This window comes from Drosophila hydei, unplaced genomic scaffold (genome assembly GCF_003285905.1).
Source record: "Drosophila hydei strain 15085-1641.00,03,60 unplaced genomic scaffold, DhydRS2 tig00008124-arrow-arrow-pilon, whole genome shotgun sequence".
Lineage (NCBI taxonomy): Eukaryota > Metazoa > Arthropoda > Insecta > Diptera > Drosophilidae > Drosophila > Drosophila hydei.
The window spans coordinates 479,604-501,119 of NW_022045834.1; the positions used below are offsets into that span (position 1 = coordinate 479,604).

Genomic DNA, 21,516 nt, shown 5'->3' on the forward strand with positions numbered 1-21,516 from the left:
TTTTCTCTCTCTTTCTCTTTCTCTCTCTCTCTCTCTTTATGTATCCCGCGCTGTCTCTCTCTCTCTCTCTCTCTTCTACTCACTCAAAAGTTTGCCTAAAATTGGTTTTGCCTAAGCTCACAGATTTAGTGAGAGTAAACCGATGACGCTAATATAAACAGTTATAAATTATAGCATATTTATTTATATCTTTAATTAGTCTTAGAAAAGTTTTCATTCTAAACAAAATCTTTAAACTTATCTAATCAAAAATCTGTCTCAATCTAATGAAAATCCTTCATTTATCTATTACAAACTAGCTTCATTGAATTTTTATATGCCAGCTTTTATTAACTCATAAGTAATTTCCAAAAAGATCCATATACTAAATACTTTAAATTAGTTTTCCAGTTTTTACTTCAATTTTGTGTTAACTAGATAAGGGTAAACGAAAAATTTTAAATTTTGCATGCAAAAAAAAATATTTTTAGTTCGAATCCTAAAATTAGATTAACTAATTGTTAAGCTGGAATCATTATGAACTATAATATATATACATATATATATATATAGTTATAAACCTAATGATGCAAACTGTCTTCAACTTACATAATCTAACAAAAAATTAGTTAGAAAATAATAGAACCAAGATTTGAAAGCTGCGCAAAAGCTAATTAAATCGAAAACCTTCTCCTGCGGCCTTTGATAAGAAAAATCAACGGAAAAAGTCAACAAACCTTGCAAGTGCTTATCGGAGGCGTTGTCGAAAAGCAAACATCTGGTCGCAAGACCAATGCAGCTGACCCCTGACCGAGCACCCCATGCAGGTTAATCGTCATTGCACTCGAGATATAGCCGATGAGCTGCCTATAAAAGACGTCGCCGGATCGGCTAAGTGCATAACAAGCAGACAAGATGTACGACTGGTCGGGCAAGAATGTGGTTTACGCCGGCGGCTTCACGGGCATTGGATTCCAGCTGATGCATCAGCTGATGCAGCGGCAGCTTAAGTTGAAGATGCTCGGCATAATGCATCGCATGGAGAATGTGGAGATGATGAAGAAGCTGCAGTCGGAAAATCCCAGCGTCAAAGTCGTATTCATGCAGGTGAATCTAATGGACAAGTCATCCATAGAGCAGGCCATGAAGAACATGGGCCAAACGATGGGCAACATCGATGTGCTGATCAACTGTGAGGATGTGCTGCTCGACAAGGACGTGGAGACGACCATGGGCGTCAATTTGGTAAGCTACTCGAGAGCCAACTAGGCACACAGACTCATCGTAGCCTCTCCCTCTCTCTCCGTATAGATGGGCATGATACACATGACAATGAAGGCCATGCCCTACATGGACAAGACGCAGATGGGCGCCGGCGGAATGGTGGTGAACATGTCCTCGGTCTATGGCCTGGAGCCAGCACCCGCCTTTGCTGTCTATGCGGCGGCCAAGCACGGCGTCATTGGCTTCACACGTTCGATGGGCGACAAGCGTATCTATCAGAAGACTGGAGTCATGTTTATGGCCATGTGCCCCGGCCTGACCAACACCGAGATGATGATGAATCTGCGCGACAATGTTACATGGAGCCATGCCGAGTCCATGGTGGAGGCCATCGAGAGCGCCAAGCATCAGACGCCCGAGCAGGCTGCCAGCCAAATGATGAAAGCCATCGAAATGATGAAAATTGGCAGCATGTGGATCGTGAGCATGGGCCAGCTGAAGGAGGTGAATCCACAAATGTATTGGCAAATGTAAAGCAAGCTGTGAGATCAGAGAATAAAGATGAAATAACTGTGTAATAAAATTCGATTTGTGCACGATGATTCCAGACTTTCAGCTGTCATTTAGGGGGCAGAACAGAGAGTGAAGGCATCATCATGGCTGTAACATCACAGAACTTAGGCTAAAGATTACTCATTAGAATTAGGGAACACTTAGTAAAGGGCATATAGCTAAATAAGATTCAATAATCAAGCAGATATTTATATTGATTAATAGAACAGTAAATTCTATATATATATATATTTATACAAGATTTTCTCTAGAATTCCATACACACTGTGGGCAGCAGTAATCGCTTCGAATTATATATTACGTATAAAAACACAAATCTACGAATATATAAAGCCACTTAACGTAGTTAAGCACAGGAGAATATTCATATGCATTTAAGTTATCATTTAAGTCATTATAAACAAAAGTATATCAATTAAATATATATGGAAACTCACATAAGATAATGCTCAAATATTAAATTATATAATGCATAAAATAAGTTTAAAAAAATATATATTTAATATATATATATATATATATAATATATAATATATTTATATAATATATAATATATTTATGCTTACACATACATGGAATGTAGCAATTGTTTATGATAATCAAGTTGATCAGACAGATATATAGATGATTTATAAAGCTAATTTTAAGTGTATTTTGGTATTACAGTTGTCATGTGTGTATATCACTAAGGCACGCGTATTCAAAGCCACAGATGGCTAAAATGAATTATTCTTTACAATTTTGGTATTGGCAGTATTCACAGCTAAAGTTAAGCTAGGAATTGCATACTGTCTTAAGTTGCTCATGTAAATATATATATCAAGCATTAGATGCGAGTCAGTTACATATACATAATAACTACTATGTAGTACATAGTGCTTATGAAATTATTGAATTTAAGGTAGTTGAGTTGTTAGTTAATTGCACAAGTCTTGTAGCACCATCTGTTTGAGTCTGCGTTCGAACTCGCTCTCTGTGTAGCTGCGATTTGCGCGAAATAATGAATCCAGAAGCTGTGCCTGACAGCGTCCCACATTCATCATCGAGCGCCAATCGCTGCCAAATTTGGGCTCCTTCTGCCGCCCAAGTGGCGCATAAGCCGGAGGTAATGGACAGCTGTAGTGATTCCTATTAGCTGTGCGCGGTGTCCGTGTCCAAGCGGTACGTCGGCACATAAAGCACTCGAATTTTTGAAACAGCGATAGCTCTTCTTTCTGATTTCCACGGTTAACTTGGTATTTGCGTGTTAGCAGTTCGTGCAAGAGCTTGGGATTAGCTATGGGTTGGCGCCGATTCAGCTTATGACTAAGATACGAATTGTAAGCTGTTTTATTCTGTCCCACATGGACTAAATGAGATGCCAGCGAGGAAGCATTCGGGAAATCATCTATATAGATAGCCGAGTTTTTGTGCGGTTCCCAGTCCTAAAATATAGGGTATATATTAACAGATAGTTTCGTAGGGTATTCTGACATACGCGTATGCTGGGTGAGCCAAAGTAAATGGGTATAATGCCAGCCATGAGGGGACGCCAATATTTCTCCGTGATATAATCCTCGCAGACGCCATTCTCAATGGCAATCATAAATTTATAACGAGCTAGAAAGCGCAACAATTCATCCGAATACAAGTTGTTCAAATAGTCACGTTGTAGACTGCAACATAGTGAATATATAGTAGGTATTAAAGGAAGTTTCTTCGCTCACCTTGCGGGCAGATCGATATTGCGTAAACAGCCGCCATATGAGTCCACCCGAATGTGCTTCATTAGCTCCTGTACATAGTCCTCTCGTCCCGACATCGTGTTGCAATCGGTTTGCAGGAACACCACGGTACTGATTTCTTCGTTAAACTGAACAACATCTTTATCCTCGAACGAACGATAGAAGTCCAGCATGCCCAAATCGCTGGCATACGGCAGATACTGGGTAGTTAATGGCAAATTGCTGTGCCTACTAAATGTGGATGTGTAGTTGAAATGCTGCAGAAACTCGGTGTATGGCGCGAAGGGCACATTGCGTGGCGACTCCTCGTGTAGCAGACCCCATATTTGACGCCCCCGACGCGGCAGTGGAAAGTCAAAAGTCTTCAAATTGGACCCATAGAAGAGTATGCTCTGTAAAGCAAAAAATAGCATTTAAATTTTTTTATCAGCAATAAGCCGGATGCACGTCGGCCCCTTCTCCTCTGTCTCCTGCTTACTCTCGCTTCCTCCAGTCGCTGGCGATTGTTCGTAACTCGGCATGTCTCCCCAGCGCAGTGACGCAGCTCATCGTACGACCAGGTCATATCATTGGTCCACCATAGCAGCTGGTGCTCGCCATCTCTTATATTGTCCTCTCGGGTGACAATAAGCAAATAGATGAGAGCAACGCTGCACAGCCAGATGCAGCAGATGATTAAGATGAGTAGCCGTCGTTTGCGCCACAGTCGCATTATTCATTTATCTTATTTCTGTTGGACGTGTGCTTTGGCTCGATGCCACAGTTTAAAGAACGCGCGCGTAACAAACTGCCAAAATTTTTGCTGCAACTCCGTCTTAATATAACTGTTTCGTTCAGTGCTGCAAAACACTTAAAGGCAGTGGCAATACGTTACGATTTGTTCGATGTGCACATTGGCACTATAAGCAGAGCTAACTGTGCTTACATTAAATTCAGTTTAATATTAAGTACTAAAGAAACCGCTATTATTATTGTCTTGTATTTATTTTTCGGTTTATGCCATTGACACAACATGCCAGCTGTTTTGTGCAGTGTTGTGAAACGATGTGGGCTACGTGGCAAGCAAGGCACGTTACGACATGTTTGATGTACACATTCACATAAAAATAAAGGCTGACTTAAAAATAAATGCTTAATGCTAAGCCACTAGTTCTTTAATAAACACATATTTTGTGAGAACTAAACTGCATTTTAATTAATAAAATATCATGTATGCAACACAATAACGAAAGTATATTTCGGTTTACTCAAACACGTCATGCATTCTGTGCCATCATACGCGCTCGAACGTGCACGGCTGTCAACCGCAACGAAAACGCTGCACAACACTGGATCACGTCATCATAATATTATTCCATTATACATTTCAAGCTAAACTAATTCAACAACAAAAATCTTTGCAACTATAGAAACTATGCTGGTTGCAGCTTTTAAATATAACTTATAACCGCAATTAATGGCAACGCAACAAAATGCAACGTAAACAGCCCATTGGAGGAACCGAGAGACAAAAACAAATATTGACATAACACGTCAACGTTTGCGGCGAGATTTCGGCAATAAAAAGGAAAAAATAAGAGAATACAACTACATATATATACATATGTATATAAATATAGAAAACATTTAAATTGGGTCCAAGCAGGTATAAGCATGTGTTATGGCCACAGCTCAGTACAATACAACAACAGCGGCAACAACAGCGGCAACGCCAACAACAGCAACAACAACAGCAGCAGCAGCAGCAGCTGCGGCCGAACATGTTGAACGAAAACATTCTGTAGCATCGAATTCGAATTTCAATTTGAATAACGTAAATGCGCCCAGCTGGCAGAACTGCTACTACTGCACGCGAGAGCACTTCAAGAGCGTAGCAGAGTTTGTCAAGTGAGTTAGCAGCTATATGGCCGTCCTCGTATACTAACCCGAACTCGATTCATCCACAGCCATTTGCGGAGTCGTCACTGCACGCGGGAAGGCGGTTCCTATGTCTGCCGCTATGGCTTCAATGGCGTCTGCGCTTCACTTCCACTAGATGGCGTTTCCGATCGCGACTATGATGCACATGTGGCCAAATATCACGTGAATCAGCAGACGCGCGAATTGCCACCCGAATGGGGCGTGTATTCGGCGGCACAGAATCTGCCGGCCGTGCTGAACGATCCGCAGCGCGGCAAGCAGAGCAATTTGTTTACCAAGAAGTGGGGCGAACATTTTGTGGAGCGCGTCCAAATACCGGGCAATCCGCGACTGCCGGACATAACGCATGCGGACTTTGCCGTCTATTTGGGCAGCATTGGCAAACGTTATCGCTGGCACGAGCGTCGCCAACAACAGCAGCAGCAACAGCAACAATTGACTTCCACCACTACGACGACGCCTGAGCGTTTGGGCGCTGTGCCCGTGCCTGAGATATTTCTGAAATCGCAACTGCAATTGCATCACGCCTCCACCTTTGCCCAAGTCTTTCCCAACTATATGCAAAGCGATAAAGATGCTGTTAGCGGCACAGCGGAGCGCCAGCAAATGGGCCGGCAGCTGCAGGAGCAGCTCTCACACTATCTGGACATTGTGGAGGTGCGCATAGCCCAGCAGGTGGCACAAAAGTCGGCGGCCTTCTTTCACGCCATGACAACGCAGCATGCGATCCTCGCCGAGATGCAACAGGCAGCGGAGCAAGTGCGTCAGCTGCGCGCTGCGCTGGCCCAGCTGCATGGCAGCGCTGTCACCGACAGCTTTCGGGTGATGCGCTACGCCCAGCGCAGGCAGCACTATCAAACCACCTTGGACAAGCTGCGCCTGATGGCCACCGTGCACAAGACACAGCCCATGCTGCAGCTGCTGCTGGGCACACAGGACTATGTGGCTGCATTGGATTTGATTAGCACCACGCAGGAGATCCTATCCGCCGAGCTGCTGGGCGTGCACTGCTTCAAGCACTTGCCCATGCAGCTGGGTGAAATGGAGAAGCTAATCGACAAGATGCTGACCACCGAATTCGAGCGTTATGCAGCCACCGACCTAAATCGTCCGCTCTCCGATGCCGACCTGGAATCGGACAGCGTCTGTGCCGAGGAGGACAAGTTGGTGGCCATTGTGATGGGTCTGCTGCGCAAGCAGAACTTCACGTTCGTTCAGAGCTATCAGCAGGAGGCGATCGCCACGATACGCGCCATCATTAAGCAATTGCTCATCGAGCTGCTGTCGCGTGGCGATCATGAACTCTGCTTGACTGGAGCTGGCGAGCAAGCGCTGGATCTGACGTTGCCCGAATGGCTGGCCATGCTGCAGCGCGCCAGTCACGCTCTGATCGCTGTCCTGGAGCGCATCAAGGCTGTCGTGTCCATAATGCAGCAGACAACCGACGCTGCCGCCGGTGGCGTCAATCCGCACGAGCATGCCGTCAATCTAATCGACTCGGAGGCCTTCCTCAGCGCCGCGCATCACGAGCAGCTGAGCGCACAGCTGCAGCAGCTGCTCCAGGCTGTGTGTCACTATTGTCACGAGCGCTGCGCCAACATTGTGTCGCCACAGAGCCTGGAGCGCTGTGCGGCCACGGAGCAGGAGCTGCTTCAGCTGTCCCAAGTGGTGCAGGAGTTCAGCGAGGCGACGCTTAGCATTTGCAATGCGCCCAGCGTGCCGCTGCAGCTGGCGCTCAAGGTGCAGGCGTCCCGATACGCACAACGCTTCCACACGGAGCGCAAACAAAAGTTGGCCTTATTGTTGGATCAGGAACGCTGGCGTCAGGTGGACATACCACATGAGTTCCAGCGTATCATTGAACGCATGTCGGCGGGCGACTACTCCAAGCAGGCGCCGCTCGACGGCAGCCTCATGGGCATCGGCATTGGCGGCAATCCAGTGCTGCTGGTCGAGGCCAAACAGCCCTTCGCCCTGGTCAGCGTCGCTCTGCTGCTCATCCAGATGCTGTACGAATATGGCGGCAGTGCTCATCGCCTGCCGCTGCTCGCCAGCTATCATGCGCGCAATGTGATCGATCTGCTGCGCTGCTTCAATTCACGCAGCTGCCAGCTGATCATTGGCGCTGGGGCGATGCGTGTGGCCGGACTGAAGACCATAACGAGCACGAATCTGGCCTTGGTGTCGCGAGCTCTGCAGCTGGTGCTGTACCTGCTGCCGCGGCTGCGGGAGCATTTCGAGAGCATGAGCGGCTATGAGGCGATCGAACGCGACTACCAGGGCCACATCAAGGAGATCGAGCACAAGATCCATGGCATCGTATCGGAGCGCATCACGGCACAGCTGGAGGCATGGGATGCACGTCCGCCGATTCCGTCGCAAACGTTTCGCCACATCTCGAGGCATTTGGTTAAGCTGCACGAGGCGATCGCCGGCGTTCTGCCCGAGACGCAAATCCATGAAATCTACGATGTGGTGCATCGCAATTTCAAGGACAAGCTGCGGGAGCAGCTGCTCAAGTTGAATATCTGCAATAATGGCGGGCCGCAGCACGGCGTGGTCACCTCCGAGCTGACCTTCTACATGGAGACATTGCGAACGCTCAAGGCTCTGCCCTCTGGTCAGCTGGATAACGGCATACTCGAGCACATCTGGGTGTATTGAGGCTGGGCCGGACCGAAGCTGGGCTCGGTATTATTCCCGATTGTTGTTGGATTTATGAAGTCTATAGCAATCCGTTAGTTTCTTTTATTGTCTTGTTTGTTGTCAACGTCTTTGTTTTTATTTATATAAGCATTTAACTTCTTGTATATTTCCAGTATCTGAAATTTTGTATTTTTGCAATTGTATATTTATGCAAAGCCTTAAGTTAATCGAGCAAGAAGAAGCAAACAGAAATCCCTCTTCACTAATTAATTAAGCGAAAAGTTGTCAAGATTTGTTTCCACGTCTGAGCGGAGTCCATAAACTAAACAAATACAAATGATATATAATATGGAAACGGATATGTTTTAATGAATGCATAACTAGCTAGGAAATATTGAAATGGAGGACAGGTCTGGAATATATAATATATATAATTCTAGATTGCATTAGAAAACAAAGCTAATTCTTATTGACATAATTGTTCGGTATTCAAATCCTATTGTAAATTGCAGACTAAATTGGAATAAATCGGACATTCTTAAAGATATATAACTGTTGTGTATAAAGATGATATGGGAAATTCCAGTTGGGATTGGTATAAAGTGGGAATTTCTTTAAGCATATTCCAGGTCTATCGAAATTTAATACTGTCTCGGGTTGAAATTAGATTAGAATAGAATCTATGGTCTATAGAGATTGTTTTATAGAGATTACCATACAATTTAAAGATCGAATTGGAATCGTTGATATAAATAGATATATTATGAGTTATAACTTTAGCTTATCAAAAACATGGTATTAAGAGAGTCGATACATGTGTTTGGTTATAAAGATAGATAGATGTCAGATATACAGATTATATGTTCAGATACTCTCCGAATATTCAGATAGATGCCAGATATATAGATACATAGCAGATATACAGATGCATCCTGAATACATACATACAGTAGGACATCCTGCCCCTAAAAGATAGATATCAGATAGACAGATCCTATATATCCTATATACACATCAATCTTAGAAATACAGCTACAGTCTGCACTTATAGATAGACATCAGATACAGATATGCAATAAAATTCTGGCTATGCAGATAAATCTTGGAAATATAGATATTTGTAATTACAATATATGTAGGTATATAGATATATCTGATATCTAGGGCAAAGGAGAGATCTGTATATCTAAGACCAAGAATTTAGAAATCTTAATAAAAAAAATGCTACTCTATCAGAGTTCGAAACATGCATCCGTTTTAGCTAAATTTGTCTTAAAATCAATTTTAAAAATATTAACTAAAATAAAACAGAATCAAAATTCTTATTCCTAAAGGTAAACACAATACAAATTATTAATAAACATTTTTATGCCTTAGTCGATGGACTTATAACATAGAACACTAATATTTCGTACAGCAACAAGAAAGTTTTGTTTTTTATAGCTTAAAAATATAAATTATTAATTGAAACAAAAGTTTTTCGTACTAATTTTTAGACTTTGTTTTCCTAAGGCTCCCGCTCGAAGTCTGCAAAATAGAAATTAGCGGGCAATGGCAAATCGAATATATCCTTTAAGGGTTCCTCAAATTCAGTCGATTTATATGTTATTGGCTGCCAGGCTATATCGTCCGTTTCCAGATCAGGATGACTTGGAGTTTCTACCAAAAGTTCCTCATCCATTTCCATTGTGTTGTTTAGCAATTTAGCTATTAGCTCCTCGTTGAGGAGGGGCTCGAAATTCTTATATGTGAGGGCTGAAAGTAAGGATAAGAGAGGAGAGAAGAGGCGGGAAGGAATGAGTAGAGAAGGAAGTAACAAGAAAGGGTGGAATGGCATGAGAAGAGAATATAGGGAAAGAAAGAAGAACAGGCAATGGAAAAGCAGGAGATAATGATGCAGGCACGGGAAGAGAAAACAAGACAAATGAAAAAAAAGAGAACAGAAAAGTGAAGGAAAGTTAAGTCAAGGACAGAAAAGAAAAGACAAAAGAATACATTAGAGAACAATGAACATAGAACAGAAAATATTTATGTTAATTTTTTTACCCTGAATTAAAAAATTCATTCAACTCACGTTTTTGGCAATTTTTCAAGCATTTCGCCGAGGGGAAATCCATAAAATCAAATAAATCGAAATCATTTGTGGCCTCAGCGCTTTTAGCATAAAGATCGTTGGCAACATTCGGAGTCGACTGCGGCGCCTTGAAGTGCGTCTCCAGCAGCTGCGGCGCATCTGACTTTTGTGGCAATTTCCGATGCTGTTTTTGCAACGTTTCTTTGCAAAGCGAAATTTTTGGCGCGCAGCTCGCAGGAAATTTTGCATTGGCGCCTTTGAAGGGCGTCAAATGCGGTTTGTTGTACAGCATATTGTCTAATTTGCTGAGCACGCTCTTTTTGGCGGACTGCTGCAGTGCATTGTCGGCCATTGCCTTGCGGGCCGAACGGGGCAGCACTATAAAAAATATAATAATGTTATTTAAAAACGAAAAAATGCCATGCAATTTCGCGGGTTTTGTTTTTGTTCACTTACTGTGGGCAACTGCATTTTCGTCGTCCATCCATATTTGTGCCATTTTGTAAATAGTTTATTCTTCTGTTTATATAAACAAGTCGAGTCCTTTCTTAATTTCTTTCATTAAATATTGTTGAAAACAACGCCAAGCTGCTCAAATTTTTTGTTTAATATTAAGGCAGGGCTGTTCGACAATTGTAGTGTGACCACAGCTGGCTATATAAAAATACCTAAGTGTAACATACAAAATCTGCCGCCAATTGACACATTAGTTTGACCAAATGGACTGAACGCTCACTTATTGAACTTGCTTTAAAAGTCATTAAATTGCTAAAAAAAACCAGGAACCTTCCATAAAAACGAAGTTCCAGGTTGTTGTTCCGCTGCTTAGCATAAATACATAATATAAATTGCCTACGATAACAGTATTAACATTAGTCTAAGCTCACATGCTGTTATACTCAAAAAGGCAAATGTTCATTAACATGGAATGAGGGTAAACTGTTTATGTTCTGGCTGCGCTCTTGAGTTCAAAAAAGACCATTGGACGGGTAGGTCGTGCGTCGGGTGCGTAGTAAAATCTCGGGAAGAAGCCGTTGGTAATTCGTCGTTGCGTCGCGCGTGTTAGTGTGTGTTTTGGATTAACAAATTGAAAGATCTAAATAAAATCCAATAACATGAATGTGCGGCGGCTATTGTAGCAATTATTGTGCTTGCAAGTAACAAATAGTTCACAAAATCGCGACAGCCGAAGCGTGTGTGAGTGCCAATTGCAAGACAAAATGGCTGCATTTCAACGCATTTAATGCGCGCACAAAAACAACAACACAAGAGAACAACATACACAAAGCATAAGCAAACATGTAAGTATGCTCGTGTGTGTACAAATATGACTGAGTGAGTGAGTAAATGACTGAATGAGTGTGTGTGTAAGAGGCAATGAGTAACGCGGCATAACAATATTTAATTAGCACCACAAAACTGTGAAATGTAAATCTTCTTAGAATAATGCAAATATCGAAATCACACCAAATATGTAAAAATAAAAATGTTTGTTTATAGCGGATGCTTTTTGGAGAGTCCCTTATTTTGTTTGTGCCTCAACAAAAATAAAAAATCAGAAAAATTAACATTAAATGTTGTTAAATTGTATTGATTATTCGTTTGGCATCATTGTTCCATATTATAGTTATCTATTTTATTATTAGATATGTTTTTGTTTATGCCGCAGCAACAATAACAAAATAAACGCGCACAATCAACGATAACATAAATATTCTATGCAATTGCAGTGAGTGTGCGCTCAGTCTTGATTAACTTCACTCTCTCAAACTCTTTCTCTCTCTCGCTCTTGTTTGGCTCTCTCAATTGTGCGCGTACTCAGTTTGTACTGTTGAGTGAGTTTTTCTTGAGTAATGTTTGTGAGTGATTTATTTTCAAGTTTATGTGCTTAGCATTTTAGTATAGACTAGAGACGGAGGTGTGTGTTATGCATTATTTTTGTTCTAGACGGTATTTAAAAATATTTAACCAGCCGCTATTAAATGCAAACATAAATACAAATATTTGACTGTGTGTGTGTGCGGTAGTTCTGCACTCAATACTTATGTTGTCTTTCTCTGTTACGCCAACGACTTGAGACCAAGAAGAACTCGAAAGACACTCACGCAAGCAACAGCTGCTGCATTCACATTACTCCCCACTTACTTCTTTCTTATCTTCTTATTTTACAGCTCGGCTACAATAACCGCAAAAACATCAACAACAACACCAGCAACATTGCTGACAATTTTAAACTGTAAATTTCGTGGCGTTGTTTTTTTCTTCTCGGTTTTTCGTTTTCTTTTCAATTGATTTTTACGGGAAAAAATTAACAAAAATAAAAAAAAATAAAAATAATAAAAGCAAAAAGTGAAAAGTAGTGCATAAAAATCATAAATCATAATACAAATAAAATTTTCAGTGTACGTGACGCGTGTAAAAATAAGATCGCATTAAATAAAGAATCATAAAATCAAAATAGAAGAAAAAAAAAATAATAAGTAAAAAACGTCGTGTGTACAAAAAGTGTTGTAACATTTTATGGTGCTCGTATGTGTGCGCGAGTGCGTATCGGTGTATGTGAAAAATAGTAAATTTTAAATGGAAATAAATTTGAAGTGGAAATTTGTTGCAGTTAGTTGATTCGATCGAAACACAATTCAAAAAAAAATCAAATTAAATTACTGCCAAAACAAAAAATAAAAATAAATAAAAAAAAAAATAACAAATAGACAACTTAACTTGGATACCATTTGCGTATAATGTCATCAATATGTGGATTAAATATGGTTTTCATGTCGATCATTTTCATTATCATCGTAAATGGTAAGTGCTATTGGTTTTAACTCGATATATAGAAACATACAGAATATGAAACGATTTTATAATAAATTAATATATAAATTCTATAGTTAATTTCTTTAAGAATTTATATTTATTTATTTATTTATTTTTAATATATTAAGTATGTTTTCTTAAAATAATTTTCTATAGAAACTCAATAATATGATTTGGGTAACATTTTTTTCCATATAATCTTGAAGCTTATTTTAATTTTGTATAAAAATTTTCACGTATTCCCATATGAGACAGCATTTTGTATAAACATTATTTTTATCCCATCGCATTTAGTGATATTTTAAGATTTCAATTCTCTTCCAAAGAAGATTCTCTCTCAGCGAAGATTTCGTTATCCACATATATATCCAGTTGCTTGAAAGATTTCCGTATGCATAACTTTTGTATGACTCAATTCGAGCGTTATTTAACATCAGCTTTGTTCGAATTTCAGTTTCACACAGTAATGTCGTTAATATATGCCGGAATGTATAGATATATATTTTATATGTACATATATAGGTATATAGGTAGATATATCTGCATGAGACAACTGGCTGCCATTGTCAAGACCTTGACACCTGCGGGCTGAGCAAAGCGTATCTATTGTTTCACCTGCTGTCATGGTAGCTGCCGCTGCTGCTGCTACTACTGCGGCTAAAACCTTGACTGTGAGGCACGTTTTGTAGAAGCTGTACAATTTTGTAGCTGTAACAAAGTTCTATGGCCTTAAAAATAAAGTGTTTCGCTTTTATTTGGTTAAAGTTTACAAAGAAAATTGTTAAGAACCTTAGAACATGACGCACAAAGGGCCGTAGAAAAAAATACTATTTTTTTAGAAATTAAATTAAACTGAAATGAAATATGGACAGAATTGAGAAGGGAAAATGTGTTCGCGTTGTGTGCGAAAAATGGGTATTCTGGAGAATAAGGAAAACGTAAGAAATAATATATATAATTTTTCTAATATTTGTATTCATTTTTAATTAAACAATTAAATAAATTAAACAATTTTTTTAGTAACTGAAGTTATATTATTTTATAGTTTCTGTTATTTTTAATTTCTATTGTTTATTATTTTTATTTTCCACAATAATTTATAAATTCTATTATATTAAATAAAATATGATTGAAGGTATAAAAACCAAACAAAGATTATTCTTAAGCTTAATATATGATAACATAAAATGCGAAATAAACTCTCGAATTAGAAGGCAAATTAAATTTAATAGAACTCTGCAGAAAATAAGCCATTTGAGTAAAGCTAACCATAAATTTCATCTAGACATACACACACAACAGACGCACATAAATAAGCAAAGCGATTAAATGCAGTCGCCGTTTGTGAAATAAGAGTACAAAGAACAATGCCAAGTAATTAGGAAAGTGGGTACTAAAATTATAAGAGTACAGAAAAGTACGTAGTCTTCCCAAAAACCCAGGCCGTTCTTCAGTCCTACACCCACCCCCATCCCCGTCCACACACAGACATTTTCATCGTGTGAGTGTAATTATTTGTGTGCTTTTATGAAAATGTTAACTTAATTTCTGCATGATTGAGCATTTATTTCAATGTTATTGTCTATGGGTCTTGGGCATTCGTAACGCCCTCAGCACGACGCTACACAATTTACTCCCCTCGCCAAAGTTCTATCCGTATTATTGTGGCTTTTGTATGACTCTAATTATTGTTGTATGGGTTGTGCACAGTCAAGTGCTATTTTGGTTTGGGGGCTTATAGATATATATGCATTTTGTTTATGCTTGACTCAATGTTTAATGTTCTTTTTAATTAAAAATTATTTTTGTGCAGCGCTTATAAAAGTTTACTTTACTTATTGGCTTAATAATAACTTTTGGTTTGATTTGTTTTTGCTATTTGTTAAATAAACAATATATATATATATATATATATTATTCTGTATATATTCATTCTGTGAATTGTTAAACATGCTTTTAAAGAAAAAAAATAAAAATGTTAAAATAGAATAAAAAATCATAAGTAAATGATTATTGAATTCTCTGTTATGTTTGTATATAGATTATCAAGAAGTTTTTTTTAAATATTTAAACATCCAAAATTGATGTGAAATTTCCTTTAGACTGAAGTCATGCTGCATCCAATTATAATACACAAAACAATAAATAATGTAGTAGAGCAATTAGAAGCCACTTGCCTTAATTTGCTGGTCAAGCATTACAAAATACGGGCGGCCAACAGACAAACAGCAACAACTACTCAGCTAATTAGCTGTGTGAAGCAACCAAAAACAAACAGCAACAACAACAACAACAACGACAACAGAGACAACAATAAACCAAGTGAAAACCGGTTAATCCACTCGTTTTTGCCGGCTAATCTAAAAAGAAAACGAAGAAGACAAAGAGGTAGAAAGAAAATTTCGCATTGAGTACGAAATGTTTTTCGTACGAATCGAACATAAGGGTCAACGTCTTCTATATCGAATGATAAACAAATACAGCATACATTTAGCTATGCATATCAAGCTACAGATAAGACATGCTACTACAGATACAGCTACAAAGATACAGATACATATAAATATATATTTATATATATATATATATAGAAACAGAGACTGCGAACAGCCGTATCTGCCAGCTTTGGCTCACACGGTGGCAACTGCCTTCGCCTTTGCCTTTTGCTTCATCTTCTGCTTCCTCTTTTTCTGTGGTTATTTGCCCCGCCCTCCATCTCCACCTTCGCCTCCCGTTCTGTCACTCTCTCTCGCTCGCTCGCTAGCTTGACCAAGTGACCAGCCACAGCGGAAGCGCAACAACTACAACACATAAATACAGCAAGAGCAACAGTTTCAGATACAGATACAGATATAGATTCAGACTGGACAGACAGCAACTACTAAGCACAAATACTCGTTTTACTTATCTTCTTTGGTGGCACTTATTGTGTGTCGCTTTATATCGTTTTCTTCTTTTTTTGTATGCCTCTCTACTTGTGTTTATGTTGTTCGAACTTTGGAAGAGTTTGAATAATGTTCCGACATGAATCATTGTGGTTTTTCAATTTTTTTTTTTTACAGATAAGCTTAGAAATTCTTTGAAATTGTTTGCGAGAATGTAGTGGAAAAAAAAACAGATTACTGAATGTTTGAATATATAGGTCTATATATTTTGGAATGAATTGTGTTTTCAAATCTCTTATTAAGAATTTACTTAAAACACATGGGGTCTGCTTTTTGTATATCATTAGAGTAGCATGATGTACATTAAATAGTTTTTCTAAATTTATTAAATATTATTTATTAGAAAAACATCTTTTTTTTTTTAAATTTAATTTATTTTATATTTACATTTTTTAGTTGAAGTTTTTTTTTTTTCATTTTATATTCTGATAAATATATCGAAAACGTCACCCTGGAAAAATTACACACAAAAAAATTTATAAAACATCCAAAATTATAATTTTTTTTCTGTAGAAATTCTTGAGAGTTTATCTTTTGTTTGTTAAGCTATAAACAATTATTTATATTTCACTGGTATTTATCATTTGTTATTTCACAATCAACAATGTTTCCAGCAAATGAAATTTAAGAACAACTTTGCTTCTTTCTTTTCAAGTTGTTTAAAGAAAGAAACAAAAATGATGAATACAAAAAAATTGTTAAATGACTCAGATAAAGAAATAAAAATTAAAGAGAATATTTTTTAATTATTTAAACTTTCAAAGACGTGAGTTTTAGTAATGAAAAAAAAAATAAAAGTTTTAACATCACCATTAAATTATTCAATCAGAAAAATATGCAAACAGAAAAAATTGCATTTCTCCCTTATTTGCATAAGGTATGCAAACAAATAGATGTTAATGATTGCATTTATTAATAACAAAAACCACATTTATTTTTGTTAATTACAATTAAACATAAATAATAGCAAAGCAAAGCAAACAAAACTACAAAAAATGAGCAAATTTGAAAACATTTTGTTGTAATCAAACGCCTGAATACATAAATACACAAGCTTCATGAATTATATATTATTTATTTTTAGCTCACATAAATTAAAACTGAATAAAAAACAAGCACAACAAAAGCATTTGTTTTTTTTTTTAAATTTAATCCATGTTTTCATTAATACTTTCGGGAAATCAAACTGGAAATAAAATGTAAAAATAGAATTAAATTGATGAGAGCTTGGATCAAAGTTGAGTGACTAATTGGTTCAAAAATAGTATGTTAAATATAACAAAAACCAGTTATAATAGGGAATTAAACAATTGTAATTTTAAATTTTAGCTATTTTCTAATAGATATAATTTTATTTTTTAAGTACTTAAAATCATATCTAAGGTGAAAATAATTTTTGGAAAATTTTGTTATCTAAAATATATTTTATATATCATTTTGTCATGTGTTTATATAATATAATAAAACTGATTATTTTTGATTATTTATCATTTATTTTGAAAATTTATGACATTCCATTTCAATTTCCCTTTAATTAAACAAAATAAAATTGAATCAATAAAAATAATAATAAACCTCAACCCGCGACTGAACCTGAGTTCAGCAGTTAGTTTAGAATGCTAACGAATTGACAATGCGTCATGCAACCGCATATAAAGCTTATACACTAATTGCCATAAGTCTATAGACATTCACACATATACATACGCATACATTAACTCATACATACATATTCATTCACAATTATCAGTGCTGCTGGTTTAAAATGTGGCAAACCGCAAGGGAAATCTCGAAGCGCAGCTGCCGCTTTGTATACATATATACATAAATATTTTATTTGATAAGCAGCTGCTGACTGCCGTTTAAAAAAATGTTATAGATACATACACATGGAATGTATATACATATATATAGTATATTTCTGATATGGCAAAGGCGTTGGCAATTTGTCATAAATCACAAATGAGCTAAAGATGGGCCAAAACAAGGCTGAAATAAAGACAATGAAAATTGAGACAAACTTTACACATTTTAAGAAAGCTTTTAATACCCTAACTAAAAGTGCTTAGATTTTGTTGATAGGCTATGAAACATGAAATCATATATATATATATTGTATATTGAAGTTGCAATAATTTGATGAACAAATCATACACGATAAATGTCTGTTCTAGATTAGATATCTGTATCTTGAGCCTATTAAACGCCTCTAAATAAAGCTTAGATATAGCAACTCCTATAGCTACTATCACTATCCTATGATTCTTAGAGTCATTTCACAAGTGAAGACAGTACTATAAGTAATTATTGTATACATATGGATATAGGATATTTTAAAAAAGTGTATATAAACACACAATGAATTTAGTATACTCTATTATAAGTTAATTTACTTGTTAGAACTTACCAACTCGATATATTTATAAGAAAAGTGTTAAACATTTCGATGCCAATTGCAAGGGTATTACAAGTTCGGCTTCGCCAAAGTTAGCCAAAGTTTCTTATTTTTATTTGCGGTACGTGTCAAGTGCAATAGGCAAACAAAAAGAATATATACAGCCATCACCCATGACCTATCAACCACCGCCCACCGCCCAGCGCTCACCACCCACTGTCACACACGCCCATTTCTAGCTGCTGTGTTGTGGCCCCATTTCCTCAATTCGTTTTGTTGTCCTCGCTTTTTTCGATTTCCCACGTATGATTGACTGCTGGCCCAATATATCTGCAGCTATTTGTTTTGTATCTGACAGATACATGCGGTAGCTATGCTGCAAATGTGTTACAGTCAGCACTCGAAATGCGAAATGCAATGCCAGATGACGTTTATTGTCACGCACGTTTTACATAGCTATATAGATATAGAATTGTATATATCTATATATATATATGTATATATTTGAATACTTTGCCGATAAATCCTTTAAGCTGGCAGCATATGTCAAGCGCTTTGGCTGCTGCTTCAAAATTGATGAGTGGCTTTAATAAAAGGGCGTGACTTGCCAAACGCCTGACAAGCCCTGAAAGTAAACGAAGCAGGTTTGTTAAAAGGGGTGCAACACACCTTACACGTGTGCGTCGTTACCTGTGACAGGTAACAGGATAAAACCAGCGACTCACAATTGCAATATTCTGTGATCCCCTTCACGCAAAAGCAAAAAAAAAAAATAAAAAAAAAAACAGAAATGTGATATTTTCTTATCCCTGTTTTTCTTTTCTTTAATGGCGTGTGCGTTGCTTTGGTTATTCTGGCAATTGGATTTGAATTAAGTGTCGCAGGATGCGTAAATGCGGTTACTAAGTCAACGCCAGCAATACCGAAAAGCCAGTAGATATGTATTAATATAAATACACTTTTGAATCTGGCATAAATCCTCTATAAGTATGTCTAAATCACAGCTGGATATTTATGTAGAATTTCCGACATTGCCAAAAGACCTTAAGGCAGCTTTTCCTTAGATGTTTTATTGCAAACTTTAAATATTCTTCTATATTAATGGAAACTGATATCTTTGACTAGATGAAGTTTGAGTCAAATTTTCAATGTTAATTTAAGAATTTGTTTACTTGAAATTACAAAAATTTTGTACAGAATTTTGTGTATGTAAACCAAGGCATATAAAGTCTTCAAATCGAAATGAGGGAGTAAACTATAATATATTAAAAGACAAAGTAAATTAATTTTGAGTATTTTAATAAAATATTAAGTAATGTAATATATTAATAAATCGTAGTCTAATCTGGCAGCTCTATAGAAATATTGTACTCGGTTCTCATTCTTTTTGAGTTTACTGTCGAATAAACATTTAACCAAATCAATTCATCTCTTGCTGGTTACGGAAGCGTTTCCAACATAAGCTACCAAATATCTGAAGCTTATATTTCCCTAAATATATTTTCGATTATTATGAAAGCATTAAGTGTTTTTCAAATACTTAAAGACTTAAACTGAAAAAGATTTCTATTTAATTAAATATTTGCATTACAGCATTTAAAGAAATAGATATTCGATTTTCTCTGGCAGCTCAAATCGCAGCATTTCAATCTCGAATCGATTATTAAGCTCCATTTGCATTTTGCGATCTTGATGTTTTGGCATTTGGTTAGCTCAAGGCGCGAAATAAATTATTTCGGATACAGATTGCCATGACAAGCCAGACGCCAGGTGTGTTGTGCTGTTTGATGGGAAATTTCAAAGCCTGTGGCACTCTTAGCTGTATTTGAATATTACTCAATTTTCCCTGGGAACTGTGGCAAAAGTTTTCGCTAACCCGACGACAGCACTTTACGGGTGAGTGTGTGTGTGAATGGGTGCGTGTGTATCTGTGTTAACGCAATGTAATTCAATAAGGAAGCTGCCAACTAAAAATGCGCCTAAATTAGCTTTTATGTGCAAATTATGCCGCCTCATTATGCCGAATGGCCGAAATAACAATCAAAGTGCCTCACATAGAGAATGCGGTACCACAAAAAATTTAATTAAATTATTAAAGCAACGCGGTAAGCCACATACCAGGCAGATAAACAAATAAACAAGCAAACAAACCGACAGCGCAGACAAAGGGAAAAAATAAAAAGAAACAGTAAGCGAAAGAGAAGAAAAGTTCGCCAGTTGGTGTAAAGGGAACGGCCTAAGGGAGTAAATAATGAAAGTCAAGTCAAGTTACGAGTGAGAAAAACACAAACAAACATTGGACATTGCGCAGATACAGATACATTATGCACAGACTCTCAACCATAGATACGAATGCGAAATGTGACTGAGAACAGCCAAAAAAGGCCAAAATCCGAAAACAGAAAAGGAAATGTTTCTTTGCCGGGCTGCACGAGTAACAGATACGCTCTGTTTCTGTTATATAAGTGAAATATATAAGATAATTTAGATAAATATAAACATGAAATTATGATTGACAAAAAATATAAAAAGTAATTAAAAAACATGAAATTAAACTAAGAATATATATATTTCAATTATGCATAATAATGCATAACACAATAAACAAACAATTAAATAAAAAAATGTGTAATAACAGAGGTAAAACACAAAATTTAAGAAACCAAAAAAGTAATAATAATATGAATAAATATATAAAAAAAATTAAAAAATAAATAAATACAAAAAATTATATATATGCATTATCCAATAATAATTAAAAAAATATTGAATACAAAAAATTTTTTTTTAATAAATAAATTTTAAAGAATAAATTTTTTAATAACTTATGTATGTTTTAAATTTTTGTTTTAATATTTTGTAGCTTAGATAACTAATAACTGCTAATTGAGATTTAAAAAAAATGTTTTTGTATTCTTGAAAAATTACCTCAATCGAAAATAAATTCATAATAAAGCTTCACATATGGCAAGGAGAACGAATTCCCTAGAGATTCACTTAGTTTACAGGGTATAAAACTGGAAGCTAGAAGTTGTAAGTCACATTATCACAATCTTCACACGCAGTATCTGAGTGCAGACAGCTGTTCAGCGACTTTCATTTAACACACGGCAAATTATGTGCATCTATTTTGTGTTTGTCTATTTGTTGCCTCTCACACAGGCAGCTACATTTTGTTTGCTCAAAAGAGATACGACAAGGTGCACAGCGAGGACGGCT

At 37.2% G+C, this 21,516-nt stretch overlaps 5 protein-coding genes across 7 annotated transcripts in view; 3 read left to right on the plus strand and 2 right to left on the minus strand.

Annotated features, from left to right (window-relative positions):
* Window positions 1-680: 680 nt before the first annotated feature.
* On the plus strand, window positions 681-1,754 carry LOC115483402 (fat body protein 2). Its single transcript, XM_030225193.1, has 2 exons — window positions 681-1,224; window positions 1,291-1,754. The coding sequence occupies exons 1-2, from the start codon at window positions 895-897 to the stop codon at window positions 1,735-1,737; spliced, it is 777 nt and encodes a 258-aa protein (XP_030081053.1). The 5' UTR covers window positions 681-894; the 3' UTR covers window positions 1,738-1,754.
* A 615-nt stretch (window positions 1,755-2,369) lies between these two features.
* On the minus strand, window positions 2,370-4,522 carry LOC115483400 (alpha-(1,3)-fucosyltransferase B). Its single transcript, XM_030225190.1, has 4 exons — window positions 3,979-4,522; window positions 3,483-3,892; window positions 3,254-3,431; window positions 2,370-3,200 (listed from the first exon to the last, which is right to left on the minus strand). The coding sequence occupies exons 1-4, from the start codon at window positions 4,210-4,212 to the stop codon at window positions 2,694-2,696; spliced, it is 1,329 nt and encodes a 442-aa protein (XP_030081050.1). The 5' UTR covers window positions 4,213-4,522; the 3' UTR covers window positions 2,370-2,693.
* A 215-nt stretch (window positions 4,523-4,737) lies between these two features.
* On the plus strand, window positions 4,738-8,604 carry LOC115483406 (vacuolar protein sorting-associated protein 54). 2 transcript variants are annotated; one of them, XR_003944341.1, is made up of 3 exons: window positions 4,738-5,387; window positions 5,447-8,157; window positions 8,240-8,604. XR_003944341.1 is itself a non-coding variant. In XM_030225197.1 (2 exons), exons 1-2 carry the CDS (start codon window positions 5,161-5,163, stop codon window positions 8,082-8,084), a joined length of 2,865 nt encoding a protein of 954 aa, XP_030081057.1. In that variant the 5' UTR covers window positions 4,738-5,160; the 3' UTR covers window positions 8,085-8,604. The 2 variants fall into 2 exon arrangements, 1 of the variants encoding a protein (XP_030081057.1); XM_030225197.1 differs by having other exon boundaries at window positions 5,447-8,604.
* Window positions 8,605-9,441: 837 nt separating this feature from the next.
* LOC111600381 lies at window positions 9,442-10,678 on the minus strand. The gene is made up of 3 exons (XM_023316457.2): window positions 10,597-10,678; window positions 10,141-10,518; window positions 9,442-9,821 (listed from the first exon to the last, which is right to left on the minus strand). Exons 1-3 carry the CDS (start codon window positions 10,637-10,639, stop codon window positions 9,574-9,576), a joined length of 669 nt encoding a protein of 222 aa, XP_023172225.2. The 5' UTR covers window positions 10,640-10,678; the 3' UTR covers window positions 9,442-9,573.
* A 1,805-nt stretch (window positions 10,679-12,483) lies between these two features.
* Window positions 12,484-21,516, plus strand: part of LOC111600434 (disintegrin and metalloproteinase domain-containing protein 10) — a 148,548-nt gene continuing 139,515 nt past the window's right edge. For both annotated transcript variants that reach the window (XR_002751485.2, XM_023316526.2), the window contains exon 1: window positions 12,484-12,945. Coding sequence is in view for 1 of the 2 variants with exons in the window: in XM_023316526.2 (XP_023172294.2) it covers window positions 12,882-12,945 (64 nt within the window). In the remaining variant the exon portion in view is untranslated. The remainder of the gene's footprint in view (window positions 12,946-21,516) is intronic.

What these genes read in the sequence shown, in the direction of transcription:
- LOC115483402 (XM_030225193.1), top strand. Translation starts at nt 895, where the DNA reads ATGTACGACTGGTCGGGCAAGAATGTGGTTTACGCCGGCGGCTTCACG. An exon ending in CGACCATGGGCGTCAATTTG is followed by an intron (nt 1,225 to 1,290) that starts GTAAGCTACTCG and finishes CTCTCCGTATAG; the next exon opens with ATGGGCATGATACACATGAC.
- LOC115483406 (XM_030225197.1), top strand. Translation starts at nt 5,161, where the DNA reads ATGGCCACAGCTCAGTACAATACAACAACAGCGGCAACAACAGCGGCA. An exon ending in AGCGTAGCAGAGTTTGTCAA is followed by an intron (nt 5,388 to 5,446) that starts GTGAGTTAGCAG and finishes ATTCATCCACAG; the next exon opens with CCATTTGCGGAGTCGTCACT.
- LOC111600381 (XM_023316457.2), bottom strand. Translation starts at nt 10,639, where the DNA reads ATGGCACAAATATGGATGGACGACGAAAATGCAGTTGCCCACA. An exon ending in CGAAAATGCAGTTGCCCACA is followed by an intron (nt 10,519 to 10,596) that starts GTAAGTGAACAA and finishes TATTTTTTATAG; the next exon opens with TGCTGCCCCGTTCGGCCCGC. An exon ending in CTTGAAAAATTGCCAAAAAC is followed by an intron (nt 9,822 to 10,140) that starts GTGAGTTGAATG and finishes CCTTACTTTCAG; the next exon opens with CCCTCACATATAAGAATTTC.
- LOC115483400 (XM_030225190.1), bottom strand. Translation starts at nt 4,212, where the DNA reads ATGCGACTGTGGCGCAAACGACGGCTACTCATCTTAATCATCTGCTGC. An exon ending in AGCGACTGGAGGAAGCGAGA is followed by an intron (nt 3,893 to 3,978) that starts GTAAGCAGGAGA and finishes TTTGCTTTACAG; the next exon opens with AGCATACTCTTCTATGGGTC. An exon ending in TTGGCTCACCCAGCATACGC is followed by an intron (nt 3,201 to 3,253) that starts GTATGTCAGAAT and finishes CCTATATTTTAG; the next exon opens with GACTGGGAACCGCACAAAAA.